A 13,145-nucleotide genomic window follows, 5' to 3' on the forward strand; every position below is an offset into this window, starting at 1 on the left:
CTCTACATTGGGGAGACAGGCCGCCTACTTGCGGAACATTTCAGAGAACACCTCTGGGACACCCGCACCAGCCAACCCAACCGCCCCGTTGCTGAACACTTTAACTCCCCCTCCCACTCCGCCAAGGACATGCAGGTCCTTGGCCTCCTCCATCGCCACACCATGGCAACACGACTCCTGGAGAAAGAGCGCCTCATCTTCTGCCTAGGAACCCTCCAACCACAAGGGATGAATGCAGATTTCTCCAGCTTCCTCATTTCCCCTCCCCCCCACTTTGTCTCAGTCCCAATCCTCGGACTCAGCACCGCCTTCTTGACCTGCAATCTCCGCCCCCCACCCCCTCTCCGGCCTATCACCCTCACCTTAACTTCCTTCCACCTATCGCATTCCCAACGCCCCTCACCCAAGTCCCTCCTCCCTACCATTTATCTTAGCCTGCTTGGCATACCTTCCTCATTCCTGAAGAAAGGCTTATGCCCAAAACGTCGATTCTCCTGCTCCTTGGATGCCACCTGACCTGCTGCGCTTTTCCAGCAACACAGTTTTCAGCCAAGATGGGAGGAGGCAAATACATAGGGAGGAGGCAGTTTGAGTGGGAAGAGGTTAGGGTCTAACCACATGCATAGTCTAGGCTGACTTCGCTTTATAAATCTTGATGCATTTCAGAAATTCCCCAACGTGTTCCCAGGCATGTGCTAAAAATACCCATGACCTCAGGGGGCTCCTAGACAAGCTTGGAAATCCAGTGTCGCTGTCCTACAGGAAGGCAGCAGCAGAGATTGCATACTGGCCATTGCGGACAAGAATACAGAGATCTGAAAGTTTTCATAGATCCCTTCGGGACAAGGGATCACAGCTGAAAAGGCTGTAATCACTTTAGCTCATTGCAATGCTACTGCCCTTATAGTAATGCACCCACATCCAATGTGTTGAGTATACGAGTTAGGAGGTCATGTTGCGGCTGTACAGGACATTGGTTAGGCCCACTGTTGGAATATTAGGTGCACCTCTGGTCTACTTCCTATCGGAAAGATGATGTGAAACCTGAAAGGGTTCAGAAAAGCTTTACAAGGATGTTGCCAGGTTTGGAGGATCTGAGCTACAGGGAGAAGCTGAATAGGCTGGGGCTGTTTTCCCTGGAGTGTTGGAGGCTGAGGGGTGACCTTATAGAAGTCTACAAAATTATGAGGGGCATGGATAGGGTAAATTGGCAGTCTTTTCCCTGGGGTTGGGGAGTCCATAACTAGAGGGCATAGGTTTAGGGTGAGAGGGGAAAGATATAAAAGAGATCTAAGGGGCAACTTTTTCACTCAGAGGGTGGTACGTGCATGGAATGAGCTGCCAGAGGAAGTGGTGGAGGCTGGTACAATTGCAACATTTAAGAGGCATTTGGATGGCTATATGAATAGGAAGGGGTTGGAGGGATATGGGCCGGGTGCTGGCAGGTGGGACTAGATTGGGTTGGGTTATCTGGTCGGCATGGACGGGTTTGACCGAAGGGTCTGTTTCCATGCTGTACATCTCTATGACTCTATGTAACAATACAGGCAGGGAAAGAGGTCAATCTGAGGAGCCACCCAGCAAATTAAGAACCTCAAAGAAGATCATCTCTGGGTTATTATCTGAGCCATGAGAAATTGGTATAGGGGTAATAAGATTAGGGAAACAAATGCGTGGCTCATAGACTAGTGTGGGAGAAACAGATTCTGGTTCACGAGGCACACACTCCAGTACGGGTGAAAGTGAAGACTGTAACAATGTGGACAGTCTATGCCTCAACCATGCTGTGGAGCATTGTAATAAGCAGCCTGTCTGGGGAAGTGGAAAGGGCATTAACCAACGTAGGAGGTCAAGGGGTCAAATTTGGGAAACGGTAGGTAAACCAAAGAGTAGAGACAAGGCAAGAGAGAAAGGTAGTAATATGGGAAATAATTGTGGCAAGAAGGGACAGAGTTCATTTCTAAGTAAATCAACAGATAAAATTAGGAGTTACAAAAGTCATTATAGGACAAATAGAAATAACAGCCATTACAGAGACACGACTGCGGGATGACTCAAATTGGGACCTGAATATTGAAGGGTGCAGAACATTTAGGAGACTCGGAAAAGGTGGAGGGGTGGCCTTGATTTTTAATAATGGTATTGACACAATGGAGGGAGATGACCTAGAAAACCAAGATCTAGAAGCAGTTCACTTCTAGAACCTGGGTCACTGCTTAATAATTAAAGGTCACCTATTTGAGAGAGAGCTGAGGGAAACCTTTCTCCCCAGAGGGACATGAGTCTTTGGAATAGTCTTTCTCATTATTTTTAAAGCTGAGGTAAATAAATTCTTGATAAACAAGGGGGTGACAGGTTGTCGGGGTAGCAGGAATGTAGAACAATTAGATTAGCCATAATCTTTTTGAATAGTGGAACCATCTCCTGCTTCTAATTCATATGTTCCTATGTAATCCCTCTTTCTCTCGTAATTTCAATATTACTTACTCTAGAACAGCTAGTTTGATGACAATTTGGAAAGTAGTGTTGGTTGGAACGCAGGAGTCCAGGCTGAGGAGCCAGGAGACACACAATTGAGACGCAATAGCGCCATCAAAGGTGGGGAGGTGTAATCGCAGTGTGACAGGTTTACATAGGCACTTTCCATTGTAAGGGTGGTCCATTGAAATCTATAAAATGTGTGGATTCAGAACCACAATAACAGCAAGTGCACTTGGACGTAAGATGCTATTATCATGGATTGTTTAAAATCTCTGAAAAATGCTATGGCATGTCTTGCAATAGGTGACAATAACTACCAGACTGTTACTGTCTCACCTGAGTGGCATCCGGCATTATGAGAAGGATATTAAAAAGGTGCAGAAGCAAAAAGAAAAGGACAAGATGCTTGTTAAAGAGGAGGTGGAGTCCAAGACTTCTGATCAAGACGGTAAAGAAAACGGAGACACCGAGAAGCAGAAGGAGACATTGAAACGGAGGAGGGAGGGTGATCACAACAAACGGCCAAAATCAGAAAGTGACAGTACTGAAAACTCAGGGCGAAACAACAAAACCAGCCACATTAAGGCAGATTCTGACTACAACGAATTCTATATCAAAGAGAAGTTTGACAGTGTTTTCAAGTCACTGGAGCTCTTCGAGAATGACCCCTTGATGTTCAAACCTGGTAAGAGAAAAATTATGGTTGCTCTATAGAACCGAATGCTAGGCTTGAATTAAGGTGGTGTTAAAAATAATATGTACAAAAATACGCTTCACATGTCAACTGCAGTGAACAGTCGGGTAAAATTGCAGGGTTGGAGACTGATCAAGGAGTTCTGAGCACCTCAAAAATACCAAATACGGAAGTAGACCATTCAGCCCCTCGAGTCTGCTGTGCCACATCATTCTGCCTGACCAGAATCTATCCACTTCTAAACTAAAAATCTTTTCTGACCCTCCCTTCACCATATTCTGAGACAGTGTTGCAGAATTGCACAGCCCCCTGAAATAAACAAATTTTCCTCATCTTTGCCCAGAAAGGGGCTAAGCTTAACTTAGTTTAGTTTAAACCTTAATTTAGACACACATCCTTTCAACATCTGCTTTGTCCAAACCATTCACACTTCAATTTTGTCACCCCTTGATCTTCTAAACTCCAGTGGAAACAAGTGCAGCCTGTCGCACCTCTCAAAGTGTCACACAGCACAGAAGTAGACTCTTCGGTCCAACCAGTCCATGCCAACCATATTCCCAAACTAAACTAGTCCCACCTACCTGCACTTGTCTCATATCCTCTCATTCAATGTACTTATCCAAACGTCTTTTAAACATAGTAACTATACCCGCATCCACCACTTCCTCAGGAAGTTCATTCCCCACACGAACCACTCTCTGTATACAAGGTTGCCCCTCGTGTCTTTTTAAAATCTTTCTCCTCTCATAAGACAACCTCTCATTCCAGATATCAATCTAGTAAACCTTCTCTGAACCACCTCCAGAACATTTACATTCTTCCATAAGGAAGAGACCAAAACTGCATGCAGTTGTGGTTCTGTTCGCCGAGCTGGGAATTTGTGTTGCAGATGTGATGCAATATTCAAGATGTGATCTCCCCAAATACCTTGTATAACTGAAGAATAACATCCTTACTGTGAGGCGCAATTCCCCTTTAAATAAAAGGTACCATCTCTTTAGCCTTCTTGATTACGTGCAGTACCTGAACGTTAGCATTTTGAGAGTCTTGCACCAGAACTTAACCTCCCTCTGTACCTTGGAGTTGTTCACTGCTTAAATAATCCACTGCTTTTTTGATCTTCTGACCATAGCGAACAATTTCACGTTTTCTCATGTCATTCCTCATCTGCTGGGATTTTGGCCACTCAAACAACCTGTATAAGTCGAAAAAACTGCGGACGCTGTAAGTCAGAAACGAAAGCAGAGGTTGCTGGAAAAGCTCAGTAGGTCTGTGAAGAGAAATCAGAGTTAACATTCTGAGGAACGGTTGCCGGACCCGAAACATTAATCTGATTTTTCTTCACGGATGCGGCCAGACTTGCTGAGCTTTTCCAGCAACTTCTGTTTTTGGGGCCAATCTGTGTCTCTTTGCAGCTTCTGTATGTTTCCTACACAATATATTTTCCTTCCATTTTTGGTGTCGTCTGTGAATCTAGTGAACCTCATGTGTTCACCTCCCTCACTTAATGTAAGTTGTAAAACGTGGAGGCCTCTACACAGATCTCTGCTAGGCACATCTGTCATAGAATCTCTACAGGGTGAAAGCTGGCCATTCAGATCCATACTGACCCTCCAAAGAGCATCCTACCCAGGACCCACTCCATCCCTGTAACCCTGCATTTCCCAAGACAAACCCACATAGCTTGCTTATCCCTGGAGCAATTTAGCATGGCCAGGCAGAAGTGGGTGCTGCAGATGCTGGAGATTAGAGTGGTGCTGGAAAAGCACAGCAGGTCAGGCAGCATCCGAGGAGCAGGCAAAAGTCCTTCATCAGGAAATGAAGGGCTTTTGCCCAAAATGTTGACTTTCCTGCACCACTCTAGTTTAGCATGGCCAATCCACCCTAATTGCATATCTTTGGACTGTGGGAGGAAACTCATGCAGTCACAAGGAAATGTGCAAACTCCACACAGACAGTTGTCTAAGGGTAGAATCGAACCCAGGTCCCGTGAGACAGCAGTGCTAACCACTATGCTACTCCAAAGGTCAATAGACAATAGTGCTCACTGTCTGTTTTCTGCCAGCAGCTAATCTTCTCTCCATGCTAATCTTACCCCCCCAAACCATGGGTTTTTATTTTCTACTATAACCTTTGATGTAGCACCTTATCAGATACCTTCTAGAAATCCAAGTGCAATTTGTGTACACAATCTCTTTATCCTCAGTACTTACTAAAGAATGGCATTAAATTGATTAAATGTGATTTCCCTTTGACAAAACCACTCTGAATCCTTCCAGCTAGTTTAAGTTTTTGTAATTGTGCAGCTATGATTCCTTCGTGATCCTTCCTAACACCTTCTCCACATGGACGTCAAGCTAACTGGCCTATAGTTTCCTGTTTTCTGCCACCTCACTTCTTGAACGAAGGGGTTACACTTTCTACTTTCTGGTCTGCAGGAGCCTTTTGTTGAATTGAGGGAACGCGTGTCAGAATCGTGGAACTTCCTCCCCAGTAGCAGTATGGATGTTCTCCTACCACAGGGCCTGCAGTGGGCTGAGAAGGAGGCTCACCAGCACCCTCTCATGGTCAGTGGGGGATCGGCAACAAAAGACTGCAATCTCTTGCAGTCCCACATCCCTCAATGTATTTATGGCTCACCATTCCTGGTCTCTTGACCATCCCTAATTTTAGTCACTGTAGCATTACTAGCTACCTACGAACTGGAACTCCCTCCCAACACCTCGTCACCTGTCTTCCCCCTCCCCCCTTTAAGGTGCTTCTTAAAACCAAGCTTTTGATTGGCTCTACTAGTGTCTTATTTCACTCAGATGTCACGTTTTGTTTGTTTAACCTCCTGTGCCAACACCTTTACTACATTGGCAGCGCTACATGAGTGTAAATTGTTGTTGCAATGAAAAGCAATGATGAAGGGCTTTTGCCTGCTTCTCAGATGCTGAAATACAAGCAAAGTGTGGTGCCATGACTTACTGGGGAAGTGCGCACTGGTAATTGTGTCCCACTATACCACAAATCATCCCAAAATGTATAAGGCACCCAGATGACTAGTTTGCCTGACTGACTGCAGTTCAGGACATCAAGGCCACATTGGACCGAGTTGGCATCAAGGAGCCCTCACAAAACAGCAGTCTGTGGGTTTGGGGGCAACACGGTGGCTCAGTGGTTAGCCCTGCTGCCTCACAGCACCAGGGTCCCAGGTTCGCTTCCAGCCTCAGGTGACTGTCTGTGTGGAGTTTGTACATTCTCCCCGTGTCTGTGTGGGTTTCCTCCGGGTGCTCCAGTTTCCTCCCACAGTCCAAAGATGTGCAGGTCAGGTGAATTGGCCATGCTAAATTGCCCATACTGTTAGGTGTATTAATCAGAGGGAAATGGGTCTGGATAGGTTATTTTCTGGAGGGGCAATGTGGACTGGTTGGGCCGAATGGCCTGTTTCCACACTGTAGAGAATCTAATCAAATTCTCCTCTGATTGGAATCGTACATGACACCTGGAAAGATGGTTGTGGTTGTTGGAGGTCAGTCATCTCAGCTCCAGGACATCTCTGCAGGAGTTTCTCAGGGTAGTGTCCTAGGCCCAACCATCCTTAGCTGCTTCATCAATGACCTTCCCTTCATCACAAGGTCAAAGTGGGGATTTCCCCCCAAGATTACACTGTGTTCAGTACTATGCGTGAGTCCTCAGATACTGATGTTCAAGTGTAACAAAATGTGGACAATATCCAGACTTGGGCTGACAAGTAACATTCACATCACACATATGTCAGGCAATGACTATCTTCAACAAGAGACAATCTAACCACTGGCCCTTGACATTCAATAGTGTTACCATCACAGAATTCTCCACCATCAAAATCCTAGGGGTTGCCATTGACCATAAACTGAAGAAGGGCTCATGCCCGAAACGTCGATTCTCCTGCTCCTTGGATGCTACCTGACCTGCTGCGCTCTTCCAGCATCTGCAGTCCTCACTTTCTCCATAAACTTAAATAGACTTGCCTTATAAATTCAGCGGCTACAAGTGTGGGTCAGAAGCTAGGAATATTGTAGTGAGTAATTCACATCCTGATCCCCAAAGCCTGTCCACCATCTATTAGGCATAATTCAGTAATGTGATGGAATATTCCCCACTTGCCTGGACGCATGCAATTTCAACAACAGTCCACGAAAAACCTGCCACCACATTCACAAGCATCACCACCATCAGTGCTCAGTAGCAGCAATGTGTACAATCTACAAGATGTATTTCAGAAATTAGCTATTTCCAAACCCACAACTGCTTCCATTTGGAAGGACAAGGGCCGCAGACACATGGGAATATCACCACTGCTAGTTCCTCTCCAAATCACTCACCGCCCTGACTCGGAATTATATTGCCATTCCTTCACTGTCACTGGGTCAGACTCCTGGAATTCCCTCCTTAACGGCATTGTGGGTCCACCAACAGCACGTGGACTGCAGTAGTTCAAATCAATAGCTCACCACCACCTTCCCAAGGGGCTCTAAATGCTGGTCAGCCTGCAATGTCCTTGTCCCACAAGTGAATAAAAAAAGCGATTCAATTCAAGTTTTGTCAGTAATACTTATTGCAACACACTTAACTTTAACAAGAGTAGAGAAAATAAAGGATTTCTAATCTCCAGCTATACAACTTAAACTGTTCCTGTTCAAAACCCCCAGATACAAATGCACACATTCATGATTAAGACAGCCAAAACACTGACTGTTTGATGCACTTACTATGGTTGAGAAATAATATAAACAGAGTAAACAAAATTCTGAAGATCAAAAGATCAGACTGCGAGGTATTTTCTCTCAATCCTTTTGATTTTAGCAATGATGACCCACTGCTGTCTGCTCTTTGATTCAAGGGTTGATCGGGTGGACATAAGGATTGTCTTATTTTAGAACTCTTCAAGTTTGTGTCTCCCCACACAGAGAGCAAGAGAGGGAGAGATGTTTTCCATCTATAGGCTCTGGAAGTTTTTACTTTCCAGGTGCAATGGCACTTGTGGCTTTGAAACATTTTGCAGCTCAGCCAATCAGAGAATTGTTGCCAGGCAGTATTTCCTTAACTCAAAAGACTCCTAGTGTCAGGATCTGGATTAGTGATGCTGGAAGATCACAGCGATTCAGGCAGCATCCGAGGAGCAGTAAAATCGACGTTTCGGGCAAAAGCCCTTCATTAAGAATACAGGCAGAGAGCCTGAAGGGTGGAGAGATAAGTGAGAGGAGGGTGGGGGTGGGGAGAAAGTAGTATAGAGTACAATAGGTGAGTCGAGGAGAGGATGAAGGTGATAAGTCTGGGGGGAGGGGTGGAGTGGATAGGTGGAAAAGAAGATAGGTAGGTAGGATTTAGTAAGGGGAGGTCATGCCTGACAAACCTGTTGGAATTCTTTGAAGAGGTAACAAGTAGGTTAGACCAGAGAAACCCAGTGGATGTGGTCTAACTAAACTTTCAAAAGGCTTTTGATAAGGTGCCACACGGGAGGCTGCTGAGCAAGCTGAAGGCCCATGGTGTTCGAGGTGAGCTACTGGGATGGATTGAGGATTGGCTGTCTAACAGAAGGCAGAGAGTTGGGATAAAAGGTTCTTTTTCGGAATGGCAGCCGGTGACGAGCGGTGTCCCGCAGGGTTCAGTGTTGGGGCCACAGCTGTTCGCATTATATATTAATGATCTGGATGAAGGGACTGGGGGCATTTTAGCGAAGTTTGCAGATGATACGAAGTTAGGTGGACAGGCAGGTAGTACTGAGGAAGTGGGGAGGCTACAGAAGGATCTAGACAGTTTGGGAGAGTGGTCCAGGAAATGGCTGATGGAATTTAACGTGAGGAAATGTGAGGTCTTGCACTTTGGTAAAAAGAATAAAAGCATAGACTGCTTTCTAACTGGTGAGAAAATTCGTAAAGCCAAAGTACAAAGGGATCTGGGAATGCTAGTCGAGGATTCTCTCAAGGTAAACATGCAGGTTGAGTCCGTGATTAAGAAAGCAAATGCAATGTTGTCTCTTATCTCAAGAGGGTTGGAATATAAAAGCAGCGATGTGCTACTGAGACTTTATAAAGCTCTGGTTAGGCCCCATTTGGAGTACTGTGTCCAGTTTTGGTCCCCGCACCTCAGGAAGGACATACTGGCACTGGAACATGACCAGTGGAGATTCACACGGATGATCCCTGGAATGGTAGGTCTAACATATGAGGAACGGCTGAGGATCCTGGGATTGTATTCATTGGAGTTTAGAAGATTAAGGGGAGACTTAATAGAGACGTACAAGATAATACATGGCTTGGAAAGGGTGGACGCTAGGAAATTGTTTCCGTTAGGCGAGGAGACTAGGACCCATGGACACAGCCTTAGAATTAGAGGGGGTCAATTCAGAACAGAAATGCGGAGACATTTCTTCAGCCAGAGAGTGGTGGGTCTGTGGAATTCATTGCCACAGGGTGCAGTGGAGGCTGGGACGCTAAATGTCTTCAAGGCAGAGATTGATAGATTCTTGTTGTCTCGAGGAATTAAGGGCTATGGGGAGAACGCTGGTAAGTGGAGTTGAAATGCCCATCAGCCATGATTGAATGGCAGAGTGGACTCGATGGGCCGAATGGCCTTACTTCCACTCCTATGTCTTATGGTCTTATGGACAAGTCATGGGGACAGTGCTGAGCTGGAAGTTTGGAACTGGGATGAGGTGAGTGAAGGGAAAATGAGGAAACTGTTGAAGTCCACATTGATGCCCTGGGGTTGAAGTGTTCAGAGGCGGAAGATGAGGCGTTCTTCCTCCAGGCGTCAGGTGGTGAGGGAGCAGAGGTGAAGGAGGCCCAGGACCTCCATGTCCTTGGCAGAGTGGGAGGGGGAGTTGAAATATTGGGCCACAGTGCGGTGTGGTTGATTGGTGCAGGTGTCCCGGAGATGTTCCCTAAAGCGCTCTGCTAGGAGGCGTCCAGTCTCCCCAATGTAGAGGAGACCGCATCGGGAGCAACGGATACAATAAATGATATTGGTGGATGCGCAGGTAAAACTTTGATGGATGTGGAAGGCTCCTTTAGGGCCTTGGATGGAGGTGAGGGAGGAGGTGTGGGTGCAGGTTTAACAGTTCCTGCGGTGGCAGGGGAAGGTGCCAGGATGGGAGGATGAGTTGTAGGGGGGGCGTGGACCTGACCAGATAATCATGGAGGGAACGGTCTTTGCGGAAGGCTGGAAGGGGTGGGGAGGGAAATATATCCCTGTTGGTGGGGTCTGTTTGGAGGTGGCGGAAATGTCGGTGGATGATTTGGTTTATGCGAAGGTTGGTAGGGTGGAAGGTCAGCACCAGGGGCGTTCTGTCCTTGTTACGGTTGGAGGGGTGGGGTCTGAGGGCGAAGGTGCGGGATGTGGACGAGATGCATTGGAGGGCATCTTTAACCACGTGGGAAGGGAAATTGCGGTCTCTAAAGAAGGAGGCCATCTGGTGTGTTCTGTGGTGGAACTGATCCTCCTGGGAGCAGATACGGTGGAGGCGGAGGAATTGGGAATACGGGATGGCATTTTTGCAGGAGGTAGGGTGGGAAGAGGTGTAATCCAGGCAGCTGTGGAAGTCGGCAGGTTTGTAAAAAATGTTGGTGTCAGCTCGGTCATCATTAATGGAGATGGAGAGGTTCAGGAAGGGGAGGGGGGTGTCAGAGATGGTCCAAGTAAATTTAAGGTCAGGGTGGAATGTGCTGGTGAAGATGAATTGCTCAACCTCCTCACAGGAGCACGAGGTGGCGCCAATGCAGTCATCAATGTAGCGGAGCAAGAGGTGGGGAGCGGTGCCGGTGTAATTACGGAAGATCACCTGTTCTACGTAGCCAACAAAGAGACAGACATAGCTGAGGCCCATACAGGTGCGCATGGCTACCCCTTTGGTCTGGAGGAAGTGGGAGGATTTGAAGGAGAAATTGTTAAGAGTAAGGACCAGTTCGGCCAAACGTATGAGAGTATCGGTGGAAGGGTACTGTTGGGGACATCGGGAGAGGAAGAAACGGAGGGCTTGGAGGCCATGGTCATGGCGGATGGAGGTGTAAAGGGATTGGATATCCATGATGAAGATGAGGCGTTGGGGGCCGGGGAAACGGAAGTCTTGGAGGAGGTGGAGGGCATGGGTGGTGTCTCGAACATATGTGGGGAGTTCTTGGACTGGGGGGATAGGACAGTGTCGAGGTAGGTAGAAATGAGTTCAGTGGGGCAGGAGCATGCTGAGGCGTTGATTTTCCTGCTCCTCGGATGCTGCCTGAACTGCTGTGCTCTTCCAGCACCACTAATCCAGAATCTGGTTTCCAGCATCTGCAGTCATTGTTTTCACCTAGTTGACTCCTAGTGTCAATCTCGAATTCTCCCTCTTACAGTTTCAAAAAGCAGTGTTATCTCGCACTGCTCAATAATATGCAATGCTTGATTTTCAAGTTATCTCCCTATTATTCAATTGTAGCAGTCCAACCATGGCCTGAGTTTGTGGTCTGAAAATAAAACATACGTGGACTCTTACACCAGAGGAGCTCAGGGTTTGTGAAGACAGAAGCAGAGAAAATGTTTTGAGTGCAATATGAATCTCCTGCACAATATCGCACTTAGTGTCTCACCCCAGATGCTCCCAGTTTACTGGGTTTGTCCAGCACTTTATGCCATTATTAAGTTGTTTTCCTTGCTCAACTGTTAAATGGATTTGGGAATCTGGGTAAAGGACTTGCATTTAATAATTTTGATTAGTTTTACAACACCAAGCAGCTCTCCAAAGGTGTGGAATAATATCTCCGAACAAGTTGATTAGAAAATATCAACCACGCAAGACTTGGGTGACTGTCTGTGTGGAGTTTGCACATGCTCCCCACGTCTATGTGGATTTCCACTGGGTGCTCTGGTTTCCTCTCACAGTTCAAAGATGTGCAGATTAGGGGTGGATTGGCCACAGGAAATGCAGGGATGCTCTTTGGAGGGTTGGTGTGGGCTCGATAGTCTGCTTCCATACAGTGGGGATCCTGTTTTTCTGTTCTAACTCAAAACACCACCTCGTGCAGAGCAACATTGTCGTGCAGATTGTCACATTCACTGAGGTTTGGAGGTGCCTCCAGGAGCTGATGTTGCTTTTGGTCATGATTGAGGAGAAACTCTAATGCCACCTTCCTCTCTTGGGTTTTCCAGGAAGCCAGTTCCTGTATTCGACACACGCCTGGACCCTCCTCAGCGCTGTGGTGGAAAGGGCTGCTAAGCAGGATTTCTTACAACTCATGAAGAAGCTGTTTTTGGATCTTGACATGCTTCAGACAGTGCCAGATGAACACGAGCCAATCATATACAACCGAGCAAGGTAGTCTCTCCCGCTTCCCAGATTTCCCAAATCCTTCAATGAACAAGCGGATGGTTTTCCTTGAGCTAGTGAATTGTCTTCCTTCTCCAGTTTCTTACCTGTAGATGGCAGTGTGCCTCCATGGCGAGCTGCCATAGCCAGGGATTGAAGTCGAGGGCTCTGATTGTACTTCTCGCTCAGAGCGCAGGCAATGCCCCAGTCCTCTGACTGAGCATAGCAGCCCCCTGGGGTCTCCTGGTTATTGGAGACACTCCCACCCCCTTGTCCTGGGCCCTGAAAGGAGTGAGCATACTCAGCTACTGAGCGATCAGTGCATGAGGCTTGTCGCTTGTTATGGACCAGGCCTGACCCTTCAAAACATTCTTAAGCAGGTAACCCAGACCATAACTTTGCTATTTTTGTTAGATTAGATTACTTACAGTGTGGAAACCAGGCCCTTCGGCCCAACAAGTCCACACCGACCCGAAACCCACCCATACCCCTACATTTGCCCCTTACCTAACACTACGGGCAATTTAGCATGGCCAATTCACCTGACCCGCACATCTTTGGACTGTGGGAGGAAACCGGAGCACCCGGAGGAAACCCGCGCAGACACGGGGAGAACGTGCAAACTCCACACATTCAATCGCCTGAGGCGGGAGTTGAACCCGG

The 13,145-nt window shown here is 47.0% G+C and overlaps 1 protein-coding gene across 2 annotated transcripts in view; it reads left to right on the top strand.

Annotated features, from left to right (window-relative positions):
* lactb (lactamase, beta) overlaps nt 1–13,145 on the top strand; it is a 64,953-nt gene that overhangs the window by 22,007 nt on the left and 29,801 nt on the right. For both annotated transcript variants that reach the window (XM_060853948.1, XM_060853947.1), the window contains exons 4-5: nt 2,785–3,166; nt 12,326–12,491. In XM_060853948.1, the coding sequence (XP_060709931.1) occupies nt 2,785–3,166; nt 12,326–12,491 (548 nt within the window). The remainder of the gene's footprint in view (nt 1–2,784; nt 3,167–12,325; nt 12,492–13,145) is intronic.

The sequence above is a fragment of the Hemiscyllium ocellatum genome, chromosome 42 (genome assembly GCF_020745735.1).
Source record: "Hemiscyllium ocellatum isolate sHemOce1 chromosome 42, sHemOce1.pat.X.cur, whole genome shotgun sequence".
Classification (NCBI taxonomy): Eukaryota; Metazoa; Chordata; class Chondrichthyes; order Orectolobiformes; family Hemiscylliidae; genus Hemiscyllium; species Hemiscyllium ocellatum.